Consider the following 27,646-nt stretch of genomic DNA (forward strand, 5'->3'; position numbering starts at 1 on the left):
TGGTGAAATTATAGGGCCTGAATTGGACTAAAACCAGCCAGTAAAATGGAGGATTAAAAGAAGTAAAAACCTATGGCAATGAAGTGTTCTGTATTTGTTACTTTCTTATTCCTGCTAAATATGCCCAATTAAAGCCATCCTTATCCAGGATAGTGGGCTTGCTTTGCTTCAACAAAAAGGGATATAAAAAGAAATTCGGAATCTTCGCTTTCATAAAATCAATTGAAGCACACCGATTCCAGGTTCCAGGCCGCCTCCATTCGGTCCAGGGAACTGTCCCAGCCAGCGCGGCCCCTCCCCTTCCGCTTACCCCCACCGGCCGGAAGTCAGCGAGGCAGGAGACCCCGCCCCGTACTCAGACCCTGCCCCGGGTTCGCGCGTAGCCCTACGTAAAGCATTACAGGTTTCGCGACAGCCCAGGCCCCACCCCTTTGGCCACATGTCGCGCAGGTCTTCCGGTCGGACGCCGTGCCACCTCCTCGCGCTGCTTTACGAACCTAGAGCAGCGCCGCCCCGCCTCTCTGTTCTTCCTCCTCACCTCCCCGCCCCCTCCCAGTTTTGCGTCTCCTAGCCCGACGCGCCCGCTATAATCACGTGATTGCCTCATCCGGGTCCTTTGCGTTCTCTCTCCCTCTCCCAACATGGCGGCCTCAGGTGAGTGAGCGGCTGAGCTCGGCCAAGGACCGGGTTCCCAAGGCACTCTCCGAGCCTGCTCCACTGATCCCCTGGAGTCGGGGAGTGGGCGGCACCACTTCCCTTTGGATCAGGGAGCTGCGGCAGGCTGGCGGCTGGGCCGCGTTAGGTTTTCGCCTCGGGATGTTTGGGGGGAGGGGAAGGACACCCTCCCCCTCGCACTCTTTTCACCCCGTCTGCGCGAGGTTGGAGCGGGGAGTAATGATGGACTCTGGCTTGAGTTGGAATGAGGAGGAGGCGCAGAAAGCTCTACAGGGGGCGTGAGGCCTTCTCATAGATGAGAAGCACTGTGCCCGCGTGGAGGAAGGAAGGAGGCGGTTGGCGCGCGGACGGGTGCACACTAGACTAGGTCCCCGAGGCGCGAGGCCGTTGCGGACGGGAGTGGGGGCAGGGGGAAAAGGGGGGGCAGTTACAGCCCGATCGCGAGTCGGTGGAGGGGCGGAGGGAGGCAGCGGTGCGCGTGCGCGGCAGGCGAACCGAGGGCAGTGGAGACGGGCGCGCCTTAAAAGCACGCGCGAGAGCGCAGATGGCACGATTTTAGGCGTCTCTGTCGGTTTCTTTCATATCCTTTCACTTTCTATTCTTCACCTTTTAGAATGGGCCCGGCCCCTGCATTTTCCCGAGGGATATATGTGTTAGGTTTGGGGGGTGAAGCTACTAGAGTTAAGTGGGGGTGGGGAACACATTGGTGCGCCCACGTGTTGGGGAGGAAGCAAGGGTAGGCAGAGTTCTTCCAGGCTTTTTTTTTCTTAATTCAATCAACACGTTTTTACTGAGCGCAGACTATGCCAGGCACGGTTCTAGGTGTTGGAGACACAATGGTGAACAAGATCCGATCCCTTGACAGCTTCCATTTTGATTGAATTTTTATAGCTCCAGTGGTGGTGGTCAGCCCCCCCCCCTTTTTTTTTTTGAGATAATTGAACAATGGTTAGGAGGTGATTTTAAAATAATACCAGTGGCTGGAGTTGGTTCCTGATTTAGACCTCTTAGGGATAGGGAATATCACGCACAATAGTCCACTTGCATTTCTGATGGACTTAGTGAGCTATGTAACGTTTTGTAGTATTAATTTTAGTTTGGGGGATTTATAGTCGGCACTCCTTATCAGCGGATTGAATCATGGGGATAGAAAATATTGGGGGGAATGTTAAGTTGTTCCTGATGTGTGCTGTGTAAGCCTATGGTAGTTGTAGTTGTCTGTACTGAACATGGATAGACTTTTGTCGTTATTCCCTAAATACAGCATATGACAACTATTTACATAGCATTTGCATTGTATTAGGTATAAGTAACGTAGAGATGACTTAAAGTATATCGGAGGATTGTATGGGGTGTGTGCAAATACTATGTCATCCTATTAATATATAAAGGACTTGAGTATCTGGGGATTTTAATATTCAGGGAGGTCCTGGAACCAATCCCCCTACGGTTTGGCAGAACAACTAATTTCTTTTCCCTGGCATGACCCTGCATTCTATGAGACATTTATCGAACCTTTGCTATCTCTGGACATTCACTTCCCAGCAAGAATTACTTTCTCTGTTATTACATAGGAGACTAAGGATTATGTATGTCTTTGGAAAATGTTGAGGGAATTGAGGTGTATTTGAACATAATACCTTTCATTCGTGTAGCACTGGACAATTGACCAAGCACTTTTGTGTCTATTGTCTCATTTGATGCTCTGTGAGATACATGTAGGCAGGTGATACGTACCAGATGAGGAAGGTGAAATTATTTGTTCAAGGTCACACTGTATGCACATGGCAGAGCAAGGTCAAAGTCTTTGAGACTCCTTGCTCTTCATTATCAACTTGGAAATAACAAGGTTGGCTTCCATATAAGTTTGGGGTGCTGCCCTAAAGCTTCATCTGAAGCTTATTTGGCCTGGATTTACCATTTTAATGGCTTAGTGTCATAATTTAGTGAAAAGCCTATACTCCCCTTTCTCCATAACTTTTGTGGAATTTTTAGAAGTGGAAGAAACGTTAGCAATCCGACTTAGTTTTACAGAGTTGCGTGAAATCCAGACTGGTTAAAGGGATTTACTTAGCGATGTCTCCTCCTGTTCTTCAATATTTACCCACTTGGAAACCCTCATCTCCTTAATCCCATAAATCTTTAGATTGTGTAATATGTATAAGGGACACTATGCTAGTGTCTGAGCACAAGGTTACATCTGACAGTCTGTCCTTGAGAAATCTGGGATTAGCAAAATTCTTTCCCCAGTTGGAATCTTTTCCAATCAATTGCATTGACTTTGATGAGTGACCGGTATTCCCATGTATTGGGCACTCAGCTAATGTGGCTGGACTAAAACTATAAAACTTAGTGTGTGTTTTCAGTATACTTTTTGATGTCAAATTTGTTCGATACAGGTTAATTTTTGAGACTAAACTGCTTTGAAATTGGAAATAGTGTATGTATGCCTGTAGGTCTATCGTTTGAATAATGCTTCAAAATGCCATTATATGTGGGATCTTGTTTCATTGATATTTTTTTTTTATGGAGAGGATGGTATCCAATGGTGGTTTTCATGCAGTGCTGACCCTTATAGTTAAAAACAGTTTCATTGGTTGCCATTTATGCCATTTACATATTAACCTATTTTCAAATCCCATCCTTTACCATATGTTATTCTGGGAGTAAGATAACCAGAATCAGAATGCCAAGACTAAAACTCCCAAATACAGGGAGCAGTGTCAAAGTAAAAGAATATTTCTAAATAAAGTCATTTAAGTATATACTTTTAAACAGCTTTGAGATATAATTCACATACCGTATATGTATGTCTGAAAACATCCTAGAATTCTCTTTTCATGATGGGGGAAAGAATGAACTTCAGGGTGACCTTTTTAAAAACCAAGTGCTTACTTGTAATTAAGTATGTGTGTGTACATATATAAGTGCACCCACCAAAGTTAATTTCTTAGATTTGTAATAGTTATTTCTGTAGTTCTGATGGTAGGAAAATGCCTGAAGCAAGAAGTTAATTTTTATAGCTCCTCTCTTACAGAGAAGCTCCAGGTACTTTGTGTAGTGGTTAGCATGACGTGTATTAGGTGCTTATTTTATAATTTTTTATGTAAATGATCCAGTTGAGTGTCTCGAGAGGGGGAGGAAAAGACAGTATGACATTCTCCTCAGATTGTGTCAAGATGAAGAAATAGGGCAGAGAAGAGGGGTCACATAACTAACTGAACACTGGTTGAGGTAATGGAGCTTGTTAAGTCCTGACTTAGTCTTTATTCTCTTCCATGCTGAACTATAATGCGGTAAAGGTGAGGCCTCAGCATGCATTGCATTGTATGAAACATCTTTTCATGGCTGGGCTCTAAGCAGCAGTATAGTTGCAACAGCAGTTGTAGGCGCTCTGATATTTGGGTGCATTGATTTGCACTTATACAATATTTCTTTAAGGAAACATTTGTTAATCATTAATTAGTTTTTAATTCTAGAGGAGGATTTGGCAAGATTCACTTCCTAAAAGGAAACATCTTACCCATTAGTAGTCATGTATCCTCTGCTCTCCCCCCCAATATTAATCTCCCGGTTTTTTTGTATTTACCTGTTCTAAACATTTCATATAAATGGAATCATACAATATGTGGACTTTTGTTACTAGCTCCTTTCACTTAGGGTTCATGTTTTCAGGGTTCACCTGTACTGTAGGATGTGTGGAAACTTAGTCCTTATAGCCAAATCCATTGTATGGACATCTGCTTTATATTTATCCATTTGTTAGTTGATGGACATTTAGACTGTGTGGTTTTTTTTCTATTATGAATAATGCTGCCATGATCTTACACAGTTTTTTATGATGCTTTCTGACTTTCTTAGCCTATAGTTACTAAAACTATATAGTAACTATATATTTAGTAACTATATTTAGTATATTTACTATATTTTATATTTACTACATTTAGTATATTTAGTAACTACATAGTTACTAAAACATTTAGAAGAATTGATAACCCTATAAAATAAGCGGGACTTAGTCTGACAAGATCTAAAATTAAGAAGCTTAATTTTTGACAAAGCCCCATGTGAATGTTAAGAGCTAGGGGAATTTCCCTTCCTAAATAAGTATTAGTTTAAGAAAGATGCAGAAGTGGGGTGGCATTGTGCAACAAATAAACTTGATTGCTTATTGTACTTGAAGGTGTCTTCTATTTGAAATAACTAGCAGCCAGTCTATAGATTTTGTAACTAATACCTGCCAGTTGGTGTTTTTATTACTAATACAATGGAGTAATAATAACAGAAAAATGTTCTGAGGAAAATAAAGGAAGCATTTCTTTTTTTACATGCTGTAGCCTGGTAACCGTGAAGACCTGGTGTATTGCAGTCTCTTTTCTGCTAGTGTACTTTATATAGGGCTGACATTCCCTTTTATTTGTCCTTTATTTTTAAGATTTTTATTGGGGAAGGGGAACAGGACTTTATTGGGGAACAGTGTGCACTTCCAGGACTTTTCCAAGTCAAGTTGTCCTTTCAATCTTAATTGTGGAGGGCACAGCTTAGCTCTAGGTCCAGTTGTCGTTGTTAGTTGCAGGGGGCACAGCCCACCATCCCTTGCAGGAGTTGAGGAATCAAACAGGCCACCTTGTGGTTGAGAAGATGCGCTCCAACCAGCTGAGCCGTTTGGCCACCCGGGTGCTGAGCAGCAGCTCATTGACTTCATTCTAGTGGAAGGCACAGCTCTCTGGCCCATGTGGGAATCGAACTGGCAGCCACATTGAGCCACCCATCTGCCCTGTCCTTTTATTATTGATGTGAAAATAACACTTAGAAAACAGTGGTTCTCAACCAGGGGGCAATTTTGTCACCCACTCAGGACATTTAGCAATGTCTGGAGGCATTTTTGGTTGTCACAATGGGGTAGGGACTTTCCTACTGGAATGTAATGAGTAGAGGCTAGAGATGGTGGTAACTTCTTACAGAAGCACATGGCGGCCCTCCACAACACAGAATTACCTAAAATGTCAGAAACTGAGAGGCTGACTAGGAGTTGATCTGTTGTATTTATTTTTGTATATATCATAACAAACCCTGTTTATTAAGAAGGCTATTCTGTTCAAGGACTTGTGGACTAAAAGTTTTGAAAATAGTTTCTTTTTAAGTTTTTTCATTTGTTATTTATTTGTTTATTTATGTAAGGTACAGTCGGGCCTCTATATCCATGGGTTTCGCATCTGTTGGTTCCACCAATCACAGGTCAAAAATAATGGGGTGAAAGGTTACGTTGTTGCTGAGGTGCTATGTGGTTAGGCCTGCTACGTTTGCATCTGTACTGAACATGTACAGACTTTTTTCTTGATTATTATTCCCTAAACAATACAGTATAACAACTATTTACATGGCATTTACATTGTATTTGGTATTGTAAGTACAATAGAAATGATTCAAAGTATACGGAAGGGTGATTCAAAGTTCTCTCTCTTATATCAGGGACTTGAGCATTGGAGGATTGTGGTATCCCTGTGGTGGGTGGGGGTGTCCTGGACCAATCCCCGTGGGATGGCTGTACCCAGTGCTTGTTTGGTAAAGGAAAATTGTAATTGAGGCAGCAGGCAGAGGATTTAGTAACATTTCTGGGATGTGTATTTTCCCCTTTAGTCCATGTGGTTTTAAATAAAAAACTAAAGAGTTGGACCAGTTCCATTATTGTGGCAAGGGATTAATACACCTGGAGCATTAAACAATGTTTTACTTAAAAAGAAGTGGAGAACGTTGTTGAAATCCTAAACATTTTGTGGGCCTAGATACTGGAGGAGCAAAGGGCATAAAGTATTTAGATAATATTGTTTCCCAGTTATTGGAAAAAATGGAGTGGAGCGAACATTGGCACCTGCTTAGGTTTATTGATTTTGCTTTTTAAAAGGCTAGTTCCTTTAAATCTGCTGCTTATATTGTGACTGAGTGAATTCTGCTGCTAGATTTAATGAAACATAACTTAAGGGTCTTGTGAAAGAATTCTCTTTAAATGCAATCTATCATCATCCAACAGGGATTTTTCTCAACCAGAAATTTTTGGGAAGTAGTCAGTGACAGAATCAGGAGAAATGGGAATATGTGATTTGAAAAGGCATTCTAAAATAGTGCTTTAATTTTTTTAGTCATACTATTTAGTTTATTATTTTTGAAATTTGAAATAACATTAGAGAGCGTGAGACTTGTTTGTCAAGAGTCAAGGGGTGAAAATTGAGAAACCCTGATCTAGAAAGTTGATGTAAGCGGAAATCAGACCAAAGGGCAAGGTTAATTCCAGATTCTGCTGTTTTGGTAGTAGTTATGTATATAGAACAAAAGGGAAAGGGATACCTTAATCAAATTCTTATTATTCTTATGTTGAACTTGGCCTCATTGTATGGACTAACCACTAGTTCCATTTCTATTTTCCCAGTGACCAGATTGGTTAATAATTGGGTATAGCTGATAATACTAGGTTAAGTCCCGTGAGGGTAAGGATCGCTAGCTAGCATCTTACTAGTTCCAGACACTATTTTTGATCTAGAGGATATGGAAAAGACTAAAATAAGCCTAGACACTAGAAGCGTTCTACCTCAGAGGTAGGCTTTATGTCTTGTGCAAAATAATTTATTAAAATTTCCCCTAGGCCTTTGCATATGGGCCCGAAGCAACATCACTGCCATAGTACTCAACCTTTGCCTAACTGCTTTCTTTCAAAGCATAGACTAGATCCAAAATACAACCTCGTTCATCATAAATGAAACTTTTGAATCAGGGTTAGTATTAATTCGCTTGAGAGAAACGTGGAAATGTTATATGCAAGGCCATCTTTTCCCTGTGTTACTGCCGCCAAGTTCATCTGATTTGCACATTGAGACCATAATGCTTCAAATTCGGTTGTGTCCAGAAGATTGTTCATAATGTTTATAGCAAGCAGGTCTTTATTTCCTGTAAGTTGGATTTTAAAAGAAAAGCAGGTACCAAGTGAAAGAACACCGTTCAGTTTAATAGATGGTGCATCATGTTATAGACTCTCCGTCCTCTTGGATTGAAAATTAGATGAGAATTGGAACACGGAGGAATTTTTAGGATTATAAAAACCATGAAACTGATCTTTGTTACAACAGAGCTGCTTACTTTTTTTCTGACCATTTAGTGACTGCTCTTCAGTGGCCAGTTCTAGAACTTCAGTTAGTCTTTTCAGCTCTTTGCAGTAGCTGTTGATTGATGCCATCTCAGAAGTTCTGAGAACTAGACAGAGCCAAAGTCAATCCACTAAATGGAGTCATTTGGAGATTCCTGAAGATTTTATAACTGCAGGAAACATTTAAATGTGTTGGTTCTTAGGGATTTCTTATTTATTCCCTTTAATATATCTGTTCTTCATGAGTGGCGTTAAGGTAGGGATTAAGAGTAGGGATTTTGTTTGTTTGTATCCCAGGAGCAACAAATGTAGTAACCTGTCTTACACCCAAGTAATTGCTAAATTAAAAATCTCAAATGACGTATGAGTGAATGTAGTAAGAAATAAAAGGTTGCCCCCACCCCGGCCTTACTCCACAGAAGTACACTATTGAAAATCCTTCTAGACCCTTTTCCATAATATGCATTAGACAAAAGGGACTCATAATATGTATTCTGTGACTTCTCGTTGGACTTTCCATGCCTGTATCTTGTGCTTTCTCCTTGTTTATATCTGCATGGTATTCCTTCATATAAATGTGCCATAATCCAATCCTTTGATGGGCCTTTATGTTGTTTTCTTTGTAAATATATTTAACAATAGTACATCGTACAACCCTGTAAGTACCCAAGTACTGAGAAATTATCTTTCTCTTGCCTTTTTAAAACAGCGAAAAAGAAGAATAAGAAGGGGAAGACTATCTCCCTAACAGACTTTCTGGCTGAGGATGGAGGGACAGGTGGAGGAAGCACCTATGTCCCCAAACCAGTCAGCTGGGCTGATGAGACAGACGATCTGGAAGGAGATGGTAATTTTTATTTTCCCTCATGCTTGGAATTTTCATTATCTTCTAAATAAAACCTGTTCTATTAAAGGAACTTACTCACTTTGTAGAACCTGAAATCTCACGTATTTTATGGAATTTTAGGTTTAGGCTTTAAGAGTTTTTGATAGGAACTAAAGTGGTGACTCGAGAACGAGTTCTGGCTTTTGCATTCACAGACTTCTCAAGGTCTATCCTTTTAAGCCTCAGTTTTCTTCATTTGAAAAGTAAGAACTAGATTATTTCCTTTTGGGTCTAAAATTCTGTGATGTTCTCATAACGTGATACTGCAATACAATCTGTAAGCTGTTTATACTCAGAGTCAAGGATAATTTGTTCTAGGAGCGGTTAGTAAGAAGTCACGGTGTCCTTGGGTAAACAAAAATGCTCCGAAGAAAAGGTATATGAACAGTAATTATGGTGGGAAAATACAGAAGAGTCACTGGGGTATTATTTGGATAAGCTCTGCTTTCAAGGAGTATCTAGCAACAGACAGGAGCTATATAACCATTGGGTATAGCATAAATCTGATCACCTGTCATTTTTTTTCCAAAAGCTTTCATTATAGACTAAAGAATACTTTTTTCTTTTGTGACCTCTTTTCATAGTAACAATTTCATACAGATTATACTTCCGTAAGTGTTGATGCTTGAAGTGCAAGTTCATGGACAGTGCTATAGGGACAGAATTGATTTTTCTTTTCAATAAAGGGAGGCTAAACCATGAACAAAACACTTTTTCTCCAGCTGAAAGGTAGGAATATGCAAGTTGTCCGCATAGTTAAATACATTTCGAGTGAGGGACCCATGTTGGAATCGTAGCTCTATTGGGATTACAGTCTACTGCTCTGCAGTCAGTGTGGCCTGGGTCATGTTACAGAGCCTTCCTGAGATCTGAGTTTCTTTTCTGTAGAATGGGGAACAACCTCACGGGATTGGTAAAAAGACATGATGGGACATAATGAATAGGAAGTAGCTGGCACATGGTAACATTACATAAATAGTTGATATTCTCTCATTCCTTTGCTACATAAGGAGTAAGAGTTACCGTGATTCTGTTAACAAAAAACCTGGGTCTGGAAAGGGCTTGGAATACTTAGAAAAAGAGACGGTGTATACTATGTCTTTTTGCATTGCTGTTCTGATTCTAACGTATTCTGATTCTAACATTTCAGAAGCATTTTCTCTGTGTAAAGTCTCACTTATGACTTAACGCCTACCTTTTTTACCTGTTTGTTTCCTGATAGAGGTTATATAATACTTGGCGCTTAGCATGGGTCCTCTTATTCTACAACAGCAGTAAGGGAAGTTTCCTCTAATTTCCTGTGCCCACTTTTCTGTCCTAGTTTCCACTACTTGGCACAGTAATGAGGACGATGTGTATAGGGCACCTCCAATTGACCGTTCCATCCTGCCCACTGCTCCACGGGCTGCTCGGGAACCCAATATTGACAGGAGCCGTCTTCCCAAATCACCACCCTACACTGCTTTTCTGGGGAACCTGCCCTATGATGTGACAGAAGACTCCATTAAGGAATTCTTTAGAGGATTAAATGTAAGTCTACAAAGGTTTTAGGCAATGAACTAGATACGGGGGATAGCATGTTGGTAGTGACTGTCTCTGTCTCTGATTTTCTATATTGAGAAAGATTTTGAGGTTGTGTCTAGACTTGGAAGAAACGGATACATAATAGATGAAGTAGTGTTTAGGCTCTTTGAGAATGTTCTCATTCAACACCAGTTGGACAGTTATCAGCAAAATTAACAATACCTTATTGATACAGATGAGAGTCTCTCAAAAACCTATACCCCTTCTCATTAAGAAACTTAAAAGGTGATGTATCCAGTTAAATTTTAAAAGATGGAAAGAAAGTTTCTTTGAACGCAGCCATTCTGTTTTTGAAATTTTGATTAAAAATAGTTAGGACTTTAAAAATGAAATCGTGAGTAACAGTTTTCAGTTCTATTAGGTTTTTGTCCCAGAGTCTTTGCCAATTAGAAAAGATTAAATGTACGTTTCTTCCAAGAATCAGTTCTGTCCTTTCTTCTTACTTTGTTTTTTGACTCCCTTCATAGAGCCTGTTGTCTGCAGTGGTCTGCCAACTTCTGTAGTTGGCTTTTCTGATGTGATTATTTTTTTGACTGCCACCTATAAATTTCCCCTGTGTTTAATTATGTAGCACAACTCGAAGGCTGACCTGTTTTTAATTTCTAGTGGCCAATTTCTGTAGAATGTTGAATAAAATGTCTGATCTATTGGGCTTTTCACATTCATTGTGCGAGAATTTGAAACTGGTCTTAAAATTGGAAATGGAGAGTGCATACCCTCTTGTAAATAATTAATAAGAATTAGTGCCAGGGAACGTTTTGTGAAACTTTAAAGGAAAACATCCTACAAACTTCAAATTAGAAAACACAAGTTCAAATTAAAACAAAGTTAGTGTGAATTTTTTCCTGTGTCCACTTTTCTATCCTAGTCAACTACTTGGCACAGTTTGATGACAATGTGTATAGGACACACATCTTTACCTAAAATAGTAAAAATTCAGTGGTTTGCCATCTCAGAATTCAGCGGATTGGGTAAGGGTGAGGGGGTTTACAATCCATTGTTTGATTCGACCTAACTATTGTTAATATATGAAGACAAGAACCTTTCTCAGTGTGTTTCTGAAAAATACACTGCCAGAAAACTTTTTGGCAAAAATTGAGTTGACTTTCTGAAATATAAAAATTGGAAATATATAAAGGTTAAATTTGTGTTCAAATTGAAACGGTTTAATGTGTCATGCAGTGAAGTCTGTCTTCTATTCCTTTGTACCAGTTTTCTGCCTGGAGACGGACGACCAGGTTCTTGTGTATTCAGAGAAAAATACTGCATCCACAGTGGTCCAAAAAAGGAGACAAATGAACAAGAGCATTGAATTGGGAAACATTTTCTGTTTTTTTTGTTTACTCCTTCAGATCAGTGCAGTGCGTTTACCACGTGAACCCAGCAATCCAGAGAGGTTGAAAGGTTTTGGTTATGCTGAGTTTGAGGACCTGGATTCCTTGTTCAATGCCCTGAGCCTCAATGAAGAGGTAAAGAAAATAATGGTGGGGAGCTTGAGGGGTGGGAGCTATCAAATCTCATGTTTATCGAACTGATACTTTTTAAATTGAGTCAGCACCCATTTCAGTGATTGCTATAATCTCTACAAAGAAAAGCCTGGATTATTTAACAATAGCACTTAAAAGTCACACCTCATGTCAGCAAGTTCATCAAGCCCCAGTAATTCAGGGAGGTACTTAGGTGGAAAATTACGGAAGAAATCCACCACACTAAGTCTTTAACAGAATCCCATATTGGTGCACTCACAGCTTTGCCTCAGCTCTCGTGGCTTTGCTTTTAAAAAAATAATCTGACCAGATCAATCCAAATAGAAAAATCATGTTAATTAGTTTAATATTAAATAGCATTGTCTCATTTTTAGGGAAGTAATGGTGTTTTTTATATATGTAATTTTAAGAGGATTTAGAAACATTCTTGGATATCATTTATGGTAAATACATGCTCCTAGGAATCTTTTACAAAAGAATGGCACTACACATTCAGTCCTGCTTTTTGACATTGCCCGTAGATGTTTTTCTATCCAGACACACTAGAGGTTCAGTAAGAAGAGGCAATTCAGCTGTAAATACGTGAGGTGGAAATGGAGATTAAATCTAATTGTAATGCAGTTATTTGTGTGATTGATGCCATGTAGTGATTCTTAGGCTGGCCCAAGCAGGATATTAAAACCTTTATTTACCTGTTAGTGATGGAAGTTTCTAATCTAGGAACTGCTTTTTTACCTCTAGTGACTTTAGAAATCAAACTAATTATATCTGGGAAGAAAAAAGGCTTTTTTTTTTCTTCTTTTAATTCTAGAAACCTCATTGTTGAAGGCGATTTCCAATGCCATTTGTGTCATACATGATTCTATGGTCCAAATCTGCCATTTGACATGATTGCAATCAACATCTTTTAAAATATTTTTCCTGTCTCGTAATTGAGGGTACCACCATGATTATCTGAAGTAAATGTTAGATAGGAATAAAAATTCACATATTTAGTTAAATATATGAGAAGCTAAGGTTGTTACAGAGTGTTTTTTCTCAGATCATTTTTAGATTTTAATAACATTCCTAATTTTTAACTTCTGTCTGGATTTTTTTTAAAAAAATAGCATACAATTATCTGAAGTTTTCTGAATTAACTAACTGTTAATGTAAAATGTTTTCATGGTCCAGACCTAGGAGTCACTGTGTATTTAGAGATTTTATTATAGTGGTATTTAATATAATCCCAAGTGTTTTTAACTAAAATTCACTGTTATCCTTCTTCAACTGTAGATTCTACTATGAAATGAGGAAAAATCAGCAGTAGAGTTAATTGGGTTCAAAGTATATAAATAATGATGTGGGAAAGGGAAATCAGAGGGTATCCTGGAGGAAGTGATTTATCCAAAGGTAATATTAAGTAAAAGAACTTGAATATAGATGGAGACCATGCTTTATGCAACTTCGTGATATATTGTAGGGTTTCTGTAAATGCTTGAATGACTAATTAATTACTCTGGACCCAAATATGCCTTTTATTTAGCTAGTTGGGAATTATTTTTATTTATTGCACTGTTACTACATTAAAATGCCTTTGGTGGTTAAAAAGTTAACTCTATCCTGCGAAATTTGGTTTTAAGTTAATTGACCTGATATCATTTAAGCCCAACTTAAATTTATTAATTTAAGTCTTTTATAAAGTCTTTTTCAAGTCTTTTATAAAGGATTCTTTAGCCAACAAATTGGAGTGTTGGCTAGATTACAGTGTTTTTCCTTTATCTTCCTTCCCCCAGTGCTTCTGCTATGCCCAGACGTTCAAGGTCACTCATGGGATTTGTGCATAATGGGGCAAAAGGTTGGTTAATATGGTCCTATGCTCTCAGTCTCTAGGTAACAGGAGAATTCGAGTGGACGTTGCTGATCAAGCACAGGATAAAGGTAAGAAAGCTTACAGAAATTTTCCTGTTTTGTTAACGGTCCTAAGATGACAAAGGAGAGCTGCCCCTTCCCGGAAAATTTTATGGAAGTAGATAGTGGTAGGCCTATGTAAATGTAGAGCAGTGGTTGTTAACTGAAGACAGATGTGCCCCTTAGGGGGCGTTTGTCAGTGTTTGGAGACATTTTAGGGTGTCACAACTGTGGGGAGTGCTGCTGACACCTATGTATCTATAGATAGAATCCAGGGACTAATCCTGTAATGCATAGGACAGCTCCTCACAGCAAAGAATTATTCAGCCCAGAATGTTAGTGGTATTGATAGTGAGAAACCCTGATTGACATAGGTGAACATCCAATGTATAATAAATACATGAGGTACCCAGCAGTATATTGGACACAGGAGGGGCCTAATTCATACATATATCAGGGCTCCTACACAGGAAATGAGACAGATGCGCATTAAGCCAGTAGGAGTAAATGTGAGGAAATAAATCACTCAGTTGAGTTGGACAGTGAACTTAAAAAAATCTGAGGCAACTTCATCATGAGCAAGAAACAGAGTAAATTGAGGGGGGGTTTCTATGCATGCAAGAAATACTGGGCAAAAGTTTCTGTGAGCTCACGTGGGGGTTCTTTATTTTATATATCTGTAGACAGGGATGATCGTTCTTTTGGCCGAGATAGAAATCGGGATTCTGACAAAACAGATACAGACTGGAGGGCCCGTCCTACCACAGACAGCTTTGATGACTACCCGCCCAGAAGAGGTGATGACAGCTTTGGAGACAGTAAGTTCATTTTTATCAAGTTAGTTTCTTCTGTGTTCATTTTGCTCTCTTTTGGAGACAATTGTTTATAAAGAAACTCAACAGATTCTACAAGTAAAGTAGTTGACTTAGCAAGAGTTCAGGGGCCGGCCCGGTAGCTTAGGCGGTTGGAGCTCCGAGCTCCTAACTCCGAAGGCTGACAGTTCGATTCCCACATGGGCCAGTGGGCTCTCAACCACAAGGTTGCCAGTTCAACTCCTCGAGTCCCACAGGGGATGGTGGGCTGCGTCCCCTGCAACTAGCAACGGCAACTGGACCGGGAGCTTAGCTGCGCCCTCCACAACTAACACTGAAAGGACAACAACTTGACTTGGAAAAAAGTCCTCGAAGTACACACTGTTCCCTAATAAAGTCCTATTCCCCTTCCCCCATAAAACAATCTTAAAAAAAAAAAAAAAAAAGTTCAGCAAAATTGCTGGTTAAAAGCAGAATAGAGTTAGTCCTCTTTAATGTCATCAGTAGGTTCTGCGACTTTTAAGTGAAAAAGCGTATAATGAAAGCAGTTTTACTATATGCTAATTGATATAAATAATAGTTCCTGTGGTATCTCATCACATAACAGAACGACGTAGAGCAGAACTATGATATTTGAGGGAGGCCTGCTATACAAAAATTGGTTGCATTACTAGCAGCAAACAGTCAAAATGTAATTTTTTAAGATACCTTTTAAAATAAAATTCATTCTCTTCAGAAATGCTGAATGTCTGCCATGTGCCAGATAATGTTCTAAGCTCAGAATATAGCAGCGACCAAACCAGACAGAAATCCTGTCCTCATTGTATATTGTTTATACTGGGGAAGAGAAACAATCTGCAAATAAATAAAAGATAATTTAATTAAAGAAGGGGAATAGAGAATGTCATGGGGTCAGAGAGGGTAAATTACAACTTTTATACACACCACATAAAAACAAAAGCTTTGTAAAATACCTTTATGGAGGAAATTATGCAACTTTATTGAAATACATGAAGAAATACTCAACACTGCAGTTATTTTTTAAATGGAAAGAACCTACTGTTAGGTAAATAAATGATTAGTGGTTTGTCCATATAATGGAATACTTTATAGCATAACATACATGTAACGACAGGGATAAAATTCAGAACCTATTTTATTGAGGGGAGAAAGCAAAGCTAGAAATTGGAAAACAGTGTCACATAGTGTTAATATGTAAGTTGTAAAAATGTATGCGTGTAGTGTAACCACCCTTACGATTATGAAAGGAGGGTTGAGGGGGGTCCTTAGAAATTGAAAGAAAAATTTCAATTCACAAAGATTTTAATTTTGTGCGATACCTAGTATGAGCTTTGTACCAAATATAACTGAGGAGGCAGTAAGAGACACATTCCCATTTGAAGAGAGTCCTCCTTAACTTAATAACATGTAGAAGGAAGAAGGAAATAAAATTTATATCTGATTTTACGATCAAGTCTTTGTGACCCAACAGAGCCTTGGAGAGAACTACCTGAGGTACTGTACTTCAGCATTTGTGCAAAAAAGTTCTGTTGTTAACAGGAAGAAATGGCTCTTGGAAAGAAAAAGCAGTCAGACCAGGGGTCCTGTTTTGAATCAAGGGAGGTGACTATTTTCTCACTTCATACCTTGAATTTAGAGCAAACAGAATAGATAACAAAAAGTGAGTGCTGTTGTTATCCAAAGCTGCCAAGTGTGTAACACTCGGTTGTGGCCCAAAGTCAGCTTTACCAACATTAGAGATCCCAGACTATATGTACTAAGAGGTCACAGACTCCTATGCCAAGCATTGGGCCCATAAAAGACACTTTGAGGAGGGCAAGGGGGAGTAGTGCACTAAATAATGCTGTACAGTCTCACCAAACACATGTTTCCTGGTTATCTTAGTAGCAGTGTATTCATGTGCTGCTTTTCTTCACTATGGATCCCTGTTAGTGAGTGCAAACTTATAATCGTTTTAATATTATCTAAATAAAATTGAGTATAGAGTCACTGCCTCTCCAGAAATTAAATTTAAAAATAAATGCAGTTTTTTTGTTTTGTTTTTTTTAATTCTGTTTTAGATGCTCTCCTATATATAATTGTTTGACTAACATCAGCGTGTCCTTTGATGTATAAAGTACCACGGAATGAATGAATGTTGACATAGACAAAATGGTCTTTGTGAAATGAAATTGTTTAAAAGGAAGCAGTCATAAAAATAAGATCCCTCTTTGGCCTGCTCACATAAATTATTAACTCAAAATGTTTTCAGTTTTTTATAATAGTTCATATTTAGAAATTGAGATTTCTTTTTCATATAAAAATCTGGGTTCCCAGTTTGTCTCAGAAAATTTGGAAGATCTAGCAAGTCAGCTGAAGCTAAATAGCCACTACTCATCTTTTATGAATGACTTACACTATTTAGTTTGTCTTCTGTATATAAATTTCTGGCATTTAGAGGCCTCTGACATTAATATTCATGAATGTGTTGTAAAATACAGTTTATATAACATTTCAAATAATACCAGGGGTGCCAAAAAATGCATACACGTGACTTGTATTTATTTTTTGTTATCAGTATACATTGAGTATTACAATTTTAATGTAGTTTTTTCCTTTCTTAAAATGTGTACATTTTTTTGGCACCGTTTGTATGTTGTGAACATGTTCAGTAAATACATTTCTGATTGTTTTTAATGGTTGCTTTGTATAGGTGCCCCCTAATTTATTTCATTTATAGCTTGCTCTCCCATCAGTTTTAATATAAAAAAGCATTGCAGTGAACCTCCTTGTACATGTGTCTTGGTAATATTTCCCATTATTTGTTCAAGATAAATTCCTAGAAATTGATTTGTTGGCCCAGAGAGTATACATAATTTGAAACCTTTTAATACAGTTCTGAAACAACGTTCAGAGTGTTTGCACTGTTTTAAATTCATCAGCAGTGTAGGAATTAACTGCATTATTCACATAGGCCTCTAAGCTTTGCTAACACAAGATGTATTATTTATTTTAATATTTGCCATTTGGGTAGTGGAATACGACGTCCTATTAATTTCAATTTCTGTTACTTACATAACAGATAATCCATTTGTATATTGCATATATTCTCATTTTCTTTGCCTCTCAGATTTGTGATGTGTGTGTGTTTTTCTGTGCTAAACTTTTTAAGTGGTCTTTGCTTGGTTCTTTGGCATCAAGCATAGAAGATTCCAACTATATTTTCTTCTGGTGTTTTGTGCTTACATTTTTTAATATTTAAATCTTTAATCCTGGAAATTCGTTACGGAGATTTTTCTCTCCTCTAACTTCCTCCTGGATTGTTAACCCAGAAATGTGTATTGAATCACCAGAGAAATTTTTTTAAATCAAATAAATGACCTAATGGGCTATCCTGTTTCTTTCTATTAATAGTGTCCCCTGAACAAAGGAATGATGTTACCTGTCTCTCTTCCTTCTAGAGTTTCGAGATCGTTATGATTCAGACCGATACCGCGATGGGTATCGGGATAGTTACCGTGATGGTCCGCGCCGGGATATGGATCGATACGGGGGCCGCGATCGCTATGATGACAGAGGCAGCAGAGACTATGATAGAGGTTGTTACCAAAACACCATTCAGTTCAATTGCTTTCTTTTAAGAACTCCTTTCTTGCCTTCTGTTCCCTCCAGTGTGATCATTACAATTTGGGATGTATTTACAGGCTTTGATTCCAGGATAGGCAGTGGCAGAAGAGCATTTGGTAGTGGGTACCGGAGGGATGATGACTACAGAGGAGGCGGGGACCGCTATGAAGACAGATATGAACGGCGCGACGATCGGTCCTGGAGCTCCAGAGATGATTACTCTCGGGATGATTATAGGCGTGATGATAGAGGTAATCATTTTCTTCTGCTTGCTTAATGGGACAGACCACTGTAGAAACTGATTGGAAATTCTTAGGTTATGTTTCAGACTCCTTAAGAGGGCACAGACAGAATTTACACATTGAAAAGTATGTAGCAGAGTGTAATAGAGCACTGGATAAGGATGACATGGAAAGAAAGCAAAGTCTGATTCTAACCTTTCTTAGCATATGGATTTTTCAGTTAAAATTGATTGAGGACACAAAGTAGGAAAGGAAGAAAGTTTGTCAGACATTCTTATGGTGTGATCTCATTTAATAAACTACACTCAAATTAGGTGGTGGTAGCTCCATCTTTCAAGTGAAGGCAGTAACACTCAAACACAGTCTTATAGCTAGTAGTTGGCACTGGGGTTAAAAAGCAAGTGTTGCTGATTTCAATGCCGTTATCAGTTACTGTATTAATTAATGTTCATTAATTAATGCTGGGATGTCAGTGTACCTATTCTAAAATTATGCCCCTCATGTTACAACATTTATATAAATGTTATATTTATATATATTTATAGTTTTTATTTTTTTATTTTATATAAAAATATATTTTTTTATATATAACATTTATATAACATTGTGTTGTATATCTGACTTCTCGAAAAGTATCAATCAATGGCCACCATTTGTGTTCTGACTGTAGTGATATCATTGAAAAAGTAAGGTGTCCAACACAGAATTTTTCTTTTTAATTATTTTTAGACAGCAAACCTAGTCTTTAACGTCCCTTAGTCAGCCTGGACTTTGTGCTAAACACTTTCTATACATCATAACCTATAATCCCCCGAGTGAGCAAGGTGGACCTAGACAACTAGTAAAACACAGTGGGGTGACAGACGTCATCAGAGCCATATTGAAATTCCACTGCAGTAGTGCTTCCTCCTCCCTCAAACAAAAACACTAAGAAAGCTTCTTGTTTTTTCTACAAAATTTAATTTATTTTTAAAGCATTGCTGTTTACATGCAAGAAGTCTAGAAATAATAGCTGACATTGAGCGTTTACTCTGCACCAACAATGAGCTGAGTTCTCATACAAGTAGTATATAATCCTAAGGATTCTGTCTGGTATAGGTACAGTTACCATCTCCACTTTACTAGTGAGAAAAGTGGAGGTTCAGGTGTGTGCCTCAAGTCCTCCTGATGACTCCTGCCTGGCCATCTCATGCCATTCCTTCCCTCCCCCAATAGCTGCGTACCTGATTTTTCCCCCCTGATGATTTTACGTCCTGCTCCCTCTAAGATCTGCTCCCTTGTCTCCCAAGTCACTGTCACTATCCTTGTTCAGACTTCATTGCTACACCCACATTTCTAACCAATTTCCCTGCTTTGCATCATTCTTCATCCTGGCCCAAATTGTCTTTCTGGAACAAGATCTATTTAGATTATTCTCCTTTTAAAAACGTTCCTAGTCTCTCCATGGTCTGAAAGATACCTTTGTCTGTACTTCCGACATACCAGGGCCTTCACCGTTCTTCCTACAGTTTAGTTTGCCTCTTCAGAGTTGTTTCCCATGCCTTCCTTCCACATCTACCCTGTTAGACATGTGTTCAGTTTTCAAGAATCTGGGGTATTGGCACTTCAAAGCCTTTACAGCCTTCCCTAAACACCATCTCAGTCTTAAAACTTTCATATGGATAAATCTCTTTTGTAGAACTTAGCATACTGTATTTTTAATTCTGATCCTCCCACTAAATTGGGCTCCTTACAGACAGGAGCTCAAAACTTCCCAACAGTTGTATTCTTGGCCTTAGCACAGTGTCTGAAATAGAGGTACACCAGTTATTTATTGAGCAGGTAAATAAATAGAAATTATTAGAGGAAGAAGAAAGGGGGAAGAGCAATAGAGTTGCTACAGTAATAATAGATTTTTAACCTTTTGGTCCACCAAATATTGGCTGTATGACTCAAATGAGTTACTCTTTCTGACCAGTTTTACCCTATAGAGGTGAAGGTAATGATCTCTTCACAAAGTTACAGAGATTAAAACTGTATCTCGGAAGTTCTATAAACTGCGAACTTAAATCTTGCTAAACTGTACCCTATCCTATTTGCAGATACATATATATATAGTGAAAGTATAAAGACATGCATGGGGACGATAAATACAACTTCAGCATAGTGGTTGTAGAAGACAGTGCAGCTAGGCATGTCATTAGAGGGGCACCAAGGAAGCTTGGTCTTCTGTAGCTTTTGTATGTCTGAAATACTTAGGATAAACACTGATTTTGAGAAATACAGTTTCCTCGAAACAAAATTTATCTTAAAATATGCCAGCAACTTGGATCAGAAGAAATCAAATTCTCTTAAAGTTTATGTTCAGTGTTGCATGCTTTACCCTATGAATCACCATCAAGTTTATATTATATACAGAGGCAAGAGTATAAGACTGGATGGAGTCTTCCCTATCACATTGTTACAAGCTCTTGACCTACTGAAGTAATCCATCTTCCAGACCACGTTTTTGAACAAGATACTTACATCCAGTAGTCTACTGTAGTTGAGAATTTCTTCCCAGATAATAGTAATCATGATAAATAATTGGCTTCACCATGTAAATTTTTACCATATTTAGTCTTTTCCCTTAGTCTGGTACTACATCATAGATGTGGTAGTGGAAAGATTGATTGGACTTGTTATTTAAACCACCCATTTTCTAATCTCCCTTTCTTCTCTGTTGGCTTGGCTGGGCCACAAATCTGAATCCCGTATAGCATTCCATAAGCTATATCTGGGAGTCTGGCTTTCAGCCATCAGCTTCTGGTGATTTTGAAAAACCATTACTTAGAGTTTCATTTAACTTAGGTCCCCCCCAAAGACCCAAACTGAATCTAAAGCCTCGGAGCACTCCTAAGGAAGATGATTCCTCTGCTAGCACCTCCCAGTCCAGTCGAGCAGCCTCAATCTTTGGAGGGGCAAAGCCTGTTGACACAGCTGCTAGAGAACGAGAAGTAGAGGAGCGGCTACAGAAGGAACAGGAGAAATTGCAGCGTCAGCTGGATGAGCCAAAACTAGAACGACGGCCTCGGGAGAGGTGAGGTGATCTTCAGTTACGGATTTCCCATCTTTGAGTTCAGTGGTTCTTAATGGGAGCATTACCTTCCTAGGGGGCACTTGGGAAATCTGAGTGCATGTCAGCAGTTAGTGGACAAAGGGCTGGAGCTGCCAAGTGGTCCACAGTAGATGGACAGTTTTTATCCAGTGAAGAGTTGTTGCCTGTTCATCACAATTTTCAAAAGGCCTATTGGACTTAACCTGCAACAAATATAAATTGGTGATGCTTTAATACAGGAGTCAGCAAATTATGACCTGGCCTGTTTTTATAAAGTTATCTGGACCTTTAAGAAAATTTTGCAAACCCTGCTTTAAGTGTATAGAATAAATTCCCCACATGGTAAGGTGAGTGGATTTACCTCTTTTCAAGTTACTGGGGATAAAGTAGAGAAAATGTTTTCACTTACGTACATATAGAAAGTAGATTATTTCTCATGTACTTTTACTTGTGTGTATGTTGGTTATACTGAGTATTACTTCAGAATACTGAGAGTCACTACAAAATATTTATTATGAAAGGTGGCATTGGCTCTAATAGGGTAGAAACCTCCTTATAACAGTGTTCTGAAAAACTAGGACTAGTTTTGAATGACTTGCAAAGTTGTGTTACTAGTAAAGGCAGGGCAGTGTTGCAGATTGTGTAGGAGAACGTCCTTAACTCTAGCTGACGCTTGCTGACGTATTTAGAGCCAGTGTCTTAACATCTGCAGCATTCAAATAGTGTGAGGAAGACAGAGCTATGCACACACCTGCCCGTAGATAAAGCCAGTGTGATAAAATCTTAATAAGTGATGGTTCTTAAAAGGGTCAGCACGGGTCCAAGGTGGCCTTCACTGAGCATAACATAATCTATTTTGTTAAATCTCTTGTACAGACACCCAAGCTGGCGAAGTGAAGAAACTCAGGAACGGGAACGGTCAAGGACAGGAAGTGAGTCGTCCCAGTCTGGGACCTCGGCCACCTCTGGAAGAAGTAAGTCGGATCAGGGTGGGTATCATATTATTGCCCTTCTCCATAATCTACCCAGAACAAAATGATGCACAGACTTGGGGGTGTTAAATTAAGTCATGGACTCTCTGTGGGTTAGCCTGGATTAATCTGAGTTTCACATCTCCTGCTCTGAAAACTCTGAGAAATGGGCACTAGAGGAGACTTAGATGATCTGTTTAATAATTTTCCACTGAAGAGTATATTTAACTCTTACATTTGTCTCTCCATTTTATGTCTTGACATCTCTCAGAGTTTTCTTTATTCAGAGCAGTCAGGTCCTGTAGCTGTCTATGCGCTCCTCAGGGCCAGCCTTTTTTTATGGCATATATGACCAGAGCAGTGTCTCAAGTGATATTATTTTAGCACAGAGAGTGTAGAAAGTCTATAATCCCAAAATAAAGAATACTCGCTCATTCCTAGGAAAGGGAAGATGGCTATCCTTCCTTGGAGAGTCATTTAACCTGTTTCTCTTGCATTAGTAAAACATTTTCTCAAAACATTTGGAAACCCTTGGTTTAGGGATAATTTCATCTGTTGGGAGCCAAATTAGGGTCTGCATTTAAGAATAAAGATGGAAAGCAGTAAACTTGAATGTGGACCATTTCCCATTCTGTTCAGATCCTATTGGATGGTTATACATTAAGTCTTTTCTGGCCATTTGACCTTTCCACTCTGATTTCACAGATACACGAAGGAGAGAGAGTGAGAAGTCTCTAGAAAATGAAACATTCAATAAGGAGGAAGACTGTCACTCTCCAACTTCTAAGCCTCCCAAACCTGAACAGCCTCTAAAGGTAATGCCAGCCCCTCCACCAAAGGAGAATGCTTGGGTGAAGCGAAGTTCTAACCCTCCTGCTCGATCTCAGAGCTCAGACACAGAGCAGCAGTCCCCTACAAGGTGAGTCACCTTGGAAATGGCAGATGATGAGCTGTAGGATCGTAAATATTGTGATATTGTGAGGGAAAATGCCCTGCGGGGAGTTGGCCTTAGATAGCACCTTACACTGTCTTTGCTCTCTTAGTTCAGATTCGGTGGTGTACTGGAGCTGGCTCATGAGAGCCCATAGTTCCATTTTCTGGAGTTTTGATAGCTGGTTGGCCTCACTTTGGTAACTCAATCTGCAAATACTGTAAATCAGAACGTGCCACTGCCACATGTTGGCAGTGTGGCCTTGGAAATCACTTCCCTAAGTCTTAGGTTTCTTGTGTGGCTGGCACTCGGTGGCAAGGACTTGGCACTCGGTGTTCGAATTGCTTTTGTTGTCTTTCCCATGTTTTAATGTTTTACATCATTATGTATGTATTTTTTGGTTGTCTGTAAAGCTTACTGCACTTAGAAAATGATTATGTAAGTTGCTTATCTGTTCCTTCCCTAAGTCAGCTGATGAATGTGATTATATGTTTTCTTCTAGTGGTGGTGGGAAAGCAGTTCCAGCTCAACCATCAGAGGAAGGACCAGCAAGGAAAGGTAAAGCCAAAAGAGGAATAGGTTTTTCACCTAGAGATCTAAATAAAACGCCCATAAAGGATTGTGCACCCATTTTTGTTTTCAAGGTTCTTAGGTTAATCTCTTTTCTTGCCAGTAGAGGGCAGGAGTGGTCTCTTTGGAGAAAGCCTGGAGCCCTGCCCTTTCCTGGTAGAGCATTTCTTTAGAAGGGGGAAAAAAAAGAATCGGAAAAAAAAGAATCGGAAGGAAATAAACATGCTCAGTCCAGATTAGAAATGTCACCCTCTGTAAGACCAAGGTCACTACACAGCGTCATAGTCCTTATTGCCAGTTTGCTTTTCATGATGGTGTAACCCTACAGTGGAACATTTTAGTGGATCTTGTTGTGTGGCGGGGTGGGGTGGGGGTGAGAGAGAGCAAGGGAGAAGTGCTTAGGAAGGAAGTCTGGGTTGACGTGAGGATTAATTTCCCCGGTATACATGAGCACATTTTTCTCCAACTGAAGGGAAGCCTAGGAGAGGGAGAGTAGTTATTTTACTTGCCTTCAACTTATTTTTGTATCTCTACTCAAGCAGATGAAAGTAAAGTGGATGGGGTGAGTGTTCCAAAAGGCCAAAGTGGGAACTCCAGCCGTGGGCCAGGAGATGGAGGGAACAAAGACCACTGGAAGGAGTCAGATAGGTATGCGTGTTCTCTCCTGTCATTTGTTCCCTTTCATCTGATGTTAGACACACGTGTCTTTGTAATTAAGGTCTTTGTTCTCCAAATATTGCCGTATCTCCTACTGTGGACAAATTAAAGTCAACCAACATATAGACAGTTACAATTCTGAGAATCTAGAAATAAGAAAATATCCGGGTAGCAAAGACTGTTGACTGGAGGCCTCTTGAGTGCCTCAGAACTACTTGTGGGTGTTGGGAGGGTCCTCTCCTAAGACATGTGGTTTTATGCTCACATCTCTGCAGGAAAGATGGCAAAAAGGATCAAGACTCCCGATCTGCACCTGAGCCAAAGAAACCTGAAGAAAATCCAGCTTCCGTAAGTGTCCAAGGCGTATTCACAACTTCCCTCAGCTTACTCTTGCTGTTGGACTTAGGGCTGCAAACAGAGTGGTTGGAAATAAGGCACTACTACTTTTTTGAAATAGTGAAAGAAGCTGAGATTCGAGTTTTTCTGTTTCTACCTTTCACTATCATCCCCTCTTCAAGATAAAAGGTGGTGTGTGACCTCAGTCAGAATACTGACAGCGCTCCCCAGCTACTCTCTAGTGGAAAATGCTAATGAGCAAGCACGTGGGTGTGGTCTGGACTATCACCCCCCATTTACCTAAGTAGCAGTATCCTCTTTCTTGGATTTTGATGTGAGAATTCAAGGTCTTGGTCACTTTATCACTCTTGTCTGTTATAGAAGTTCAGTTCTGCAAGCAAGTATGCTGCTCTCTCCGTTGATGGTGAAGATGAAAACGAGGGAGAAGATTGCACCCAATAGACTACATCCTGTGCTTTCTCCGAGTCTCTCTCCACCCTGGAACATTTGAGAGCAAATGGAACCTCTATCGAGACAAGACAAAATAAAACTCACCATCTCCTGGAGACCTTTCTTAATTTTTTTTTAAAAAAACAAAAAAAAAAACTGAAATGAAATGAAATGAAATTCTTTTGCATGCTGCTGCAGCCTTTAAAGTATTGAACTAACTGGAGAATCGCCAATGTAGCCAGAGAGAAAGAGACCTATTTTAACGGAAAAGTTGTGCATTTTTATGACACATGGGATTGCCTGTGTGATTAGTGCCTAGGGGCCTCCATTTAGCAAAATGGCAATGACAGTGACGCAATGACTGGAATCTGGTTGGGCAGTAGGGCAAGTATGAGGAAGAGTGAGATTTCTACCTTTAATTCTTATTGTCCTAACGTAGCATACATGAATCCTCAAAACGTTTATCTGAATAAATTCTCCATCCTTGGCAAGGTAGGTTTAGTCTCTGAAGTTGTTTTAGTCTCCAGGAGGCTGCCAGCCCTTCTTATTTAGTTCTGAGTTACAGGGGCCAGCCTAGGGGGAATTCTTTCATTTTTACCCCCCAGGGGGGTAGCTAGAAATGAGTCTACAGGCCACTCAAGAATAGGACTGCTTGGTGACCAAAATAAGTGGGAAAATCGTGGTTTGAAAGGGAGCTTTGGGGAGGTGATGAATTATTTTGCACCAGTAATAGGGGAAAATGGTATGATCTCCAATAAACACATTAATGGTTACTTCCTGGAGCAGGAAGCATTTTAGGGGTTGTGGGAATTCCCAAGTCTCTTATGTGTCCTGGTTTCACCCTTTCTTAAACACTGACCTTTTTGAAAGTTTAAACTTATCTGTATTCTGTTGAAATCTTGACGCTTTAAAAATTTAAACTCTAGTTGTCTTACATTCCTCATGCTACTCTTTCCTGTTACCTCTCTAAAAGCAGCTTCGGTTTAAACCACATACTCAATGTAGGCGTTCTGTATCAGCCTCTGGGAGCTGTCAAGTGAGGAACCACTGCTTTTCTCAAGCAAATCTTGGCTCCTTCATGTCTTTTGACCCCTATTCTCCTGCTCCTGCTTCTTTGACCCCTTTTACACCTCAGAAAACTCTAGAATTAATGGTCTTAGGTGGTGAGGATGGATAGATGACAGTTAAATTGGGAGCCTTTCTTATGACTTTGATTGGGGTTTTTGTTTTTTGTTTTGGTTTTTTTTTTGTTTTCACAAGTTTCCTTTTCTCCACTGAAATCCCACACCAATGTTTGGATTTATAATGTGGCCTAGACCAATGTGTGGTTTTGTTTTGGTATTTTAGCTTCCCTTGAGAGAATAAATGGTAATGGAGAGAACTATTTAACAAGGTCCTGGTTTCTCTTGCAACACAAGAGCTTAACCTGCCTGCTTTTATGTGCACCTTTGTACCGTCAGCTCAGTAGGTGGTATCCTTATGGGGCAACATTGGTCTCCGCAGAGAAATAACACCTTGGTTTCTTGTTTGCAAGCCCTTTTCCCAACGGTCCTAGGTTAGACCCTGCCCAGCCATGCAGGGGTGTTGGTTTATGAGTGCTGCAGCAGTGGGCATAATGAATCATTGACCCAGTGGACACAAAAGACGTACCAAGTGAAGTAACTTTAACTGGCTTGGATGGCTAGTAGCTAGGAAGTGGCTTTTAGAGAGATGCCCATGGTTGTAAAGGTTTTTTTTAATTTGTTTTTTTTCTTTTTTTTTTTTTTTTACCATTTGTAGATGATGAAAAGGTAGGGATTGCCCTCTTCATGTCTACTTCCTAATAGTTGTATCCAAAAAAGCGTTTTTTTTTTTTCCCCACTCCCCTACCCTGTCCCCCATTAAAACAGAAACAGGGATTTATGTCCCACTCAATACAATGTAAAATTTGTACAAAAATATCTTCTATGAAAATGATTTGTAATCTGTAGACTTAATACCTGGGAGATGTCTTGAGATGTGAATCCCATCCTTTGGGTTGTGGGGTTTTTTGTTTTCTCCAAATAAATCTGATCTTTAAAGTTCATTTTAATGCTGGAATTCTTTGACAGTGTACTTCATGCTCCTGTGCTTTTTATTTGACTCCCCACTGACAGTCTGCTACCCCACCCTCCTGAGGTTCTCAGCATTGGGTACCATGTTGTGCAGAGGACAGGGTTGCCAGGGGAACCTGTTATTGACACCTGAGAACTGGGAGTTTCACGTCAGCTCCCCTCCAGCATTTTTGCCTAGTGCTAACCTTTGTCATTTGAGCATGTCTGCAGTCCATTTCCTA

General features: G+C 39.5%; 1 protein-coding gene across 8 annotated transcripts; it reads left to right on the forward strand.

Annotated features, from left to right (window-relative positions):
• Window positions 1-427: 427 nt before the first annotated feature.
• On the forward strand, window positions 428-27,397 carry EIF4B (eukaryotic translation initiation factor 4B). 8 transcript variants are annotated; one of them, XM_081060747.1, is made up of 15 exons: window positions 428-654; window positions 8,523-8,660; window positions 10,021-10,229; window positions 11,636-11,752; window positions 13,636-13,690; window positions 14,344-14,478; window positions 17,934-18,071; window positions 18,177-18,350; window positions 21,171-21,399; window positions 22,294-22,406; window positions 23,094-23,307; window positions 23,822-23,877; window positions 24,429-24,537; window positions 24,822-24,894; window positions 25,264-27,397. In XM_081060747.1, the coding sequence occupies exons 1-15, from the start codon at window positions 642-644 to the stop codon at window positions 25,342-25,344; spliced, it is 1,854 nt and encodes a 617-aa protein (XP_080916873.1). In that variant the 5' UTR covers window positions 428-641; the 3' UTR covers window positions 25,345-27,397. The 8 variants fall into 8 exon arrangements, with proteins under 8 accessions (XP_080916873.1, XP_080916877.1, XP_080916878.1 ...); XM_081060751.1 differs by having other exon boundaries at window positions 434-654; window positions 22,294-22,391; XM_081060752.1 differs by having other exon boundaries at window positions 434-654; window positions 22,294-22,391; window positions 24,432-24,537.
• Window positions 27,398-27,646: the final 249 nt, after the last annotated feature.

The sequence above is a fragment of the Rhinolophus hipposideros genome (assembly GCF_964194185.1).
Source record: "Rhinolophus hipposideros genome assembly, chromosome: 9".
NCBI lineage: Eukaryota > Metazoa > Chordata > Mammalia > Chiroptera > Rhinolophidae > Rhinolophus > Rhinolophus hipposideros.

Coding starts and splice junctions, on each gene's coding strand:
- EIF4B (XM_081060745.1), top strand. Junction 18,351..21,170: donor TTATAGGCGTGATGATAGAG/GTAATCATTTTC, acceptor CATTTAACTTAG/GTCCCCCCCAAAGACCCAAA. Junction 23,308..23,821: donor GAGCAGCAGTCCCCTACAAG/GTGAGTCACCTT, acceptor GTTTTCTTCTAG/TGGTGGTGGGAAAGCAGTTC.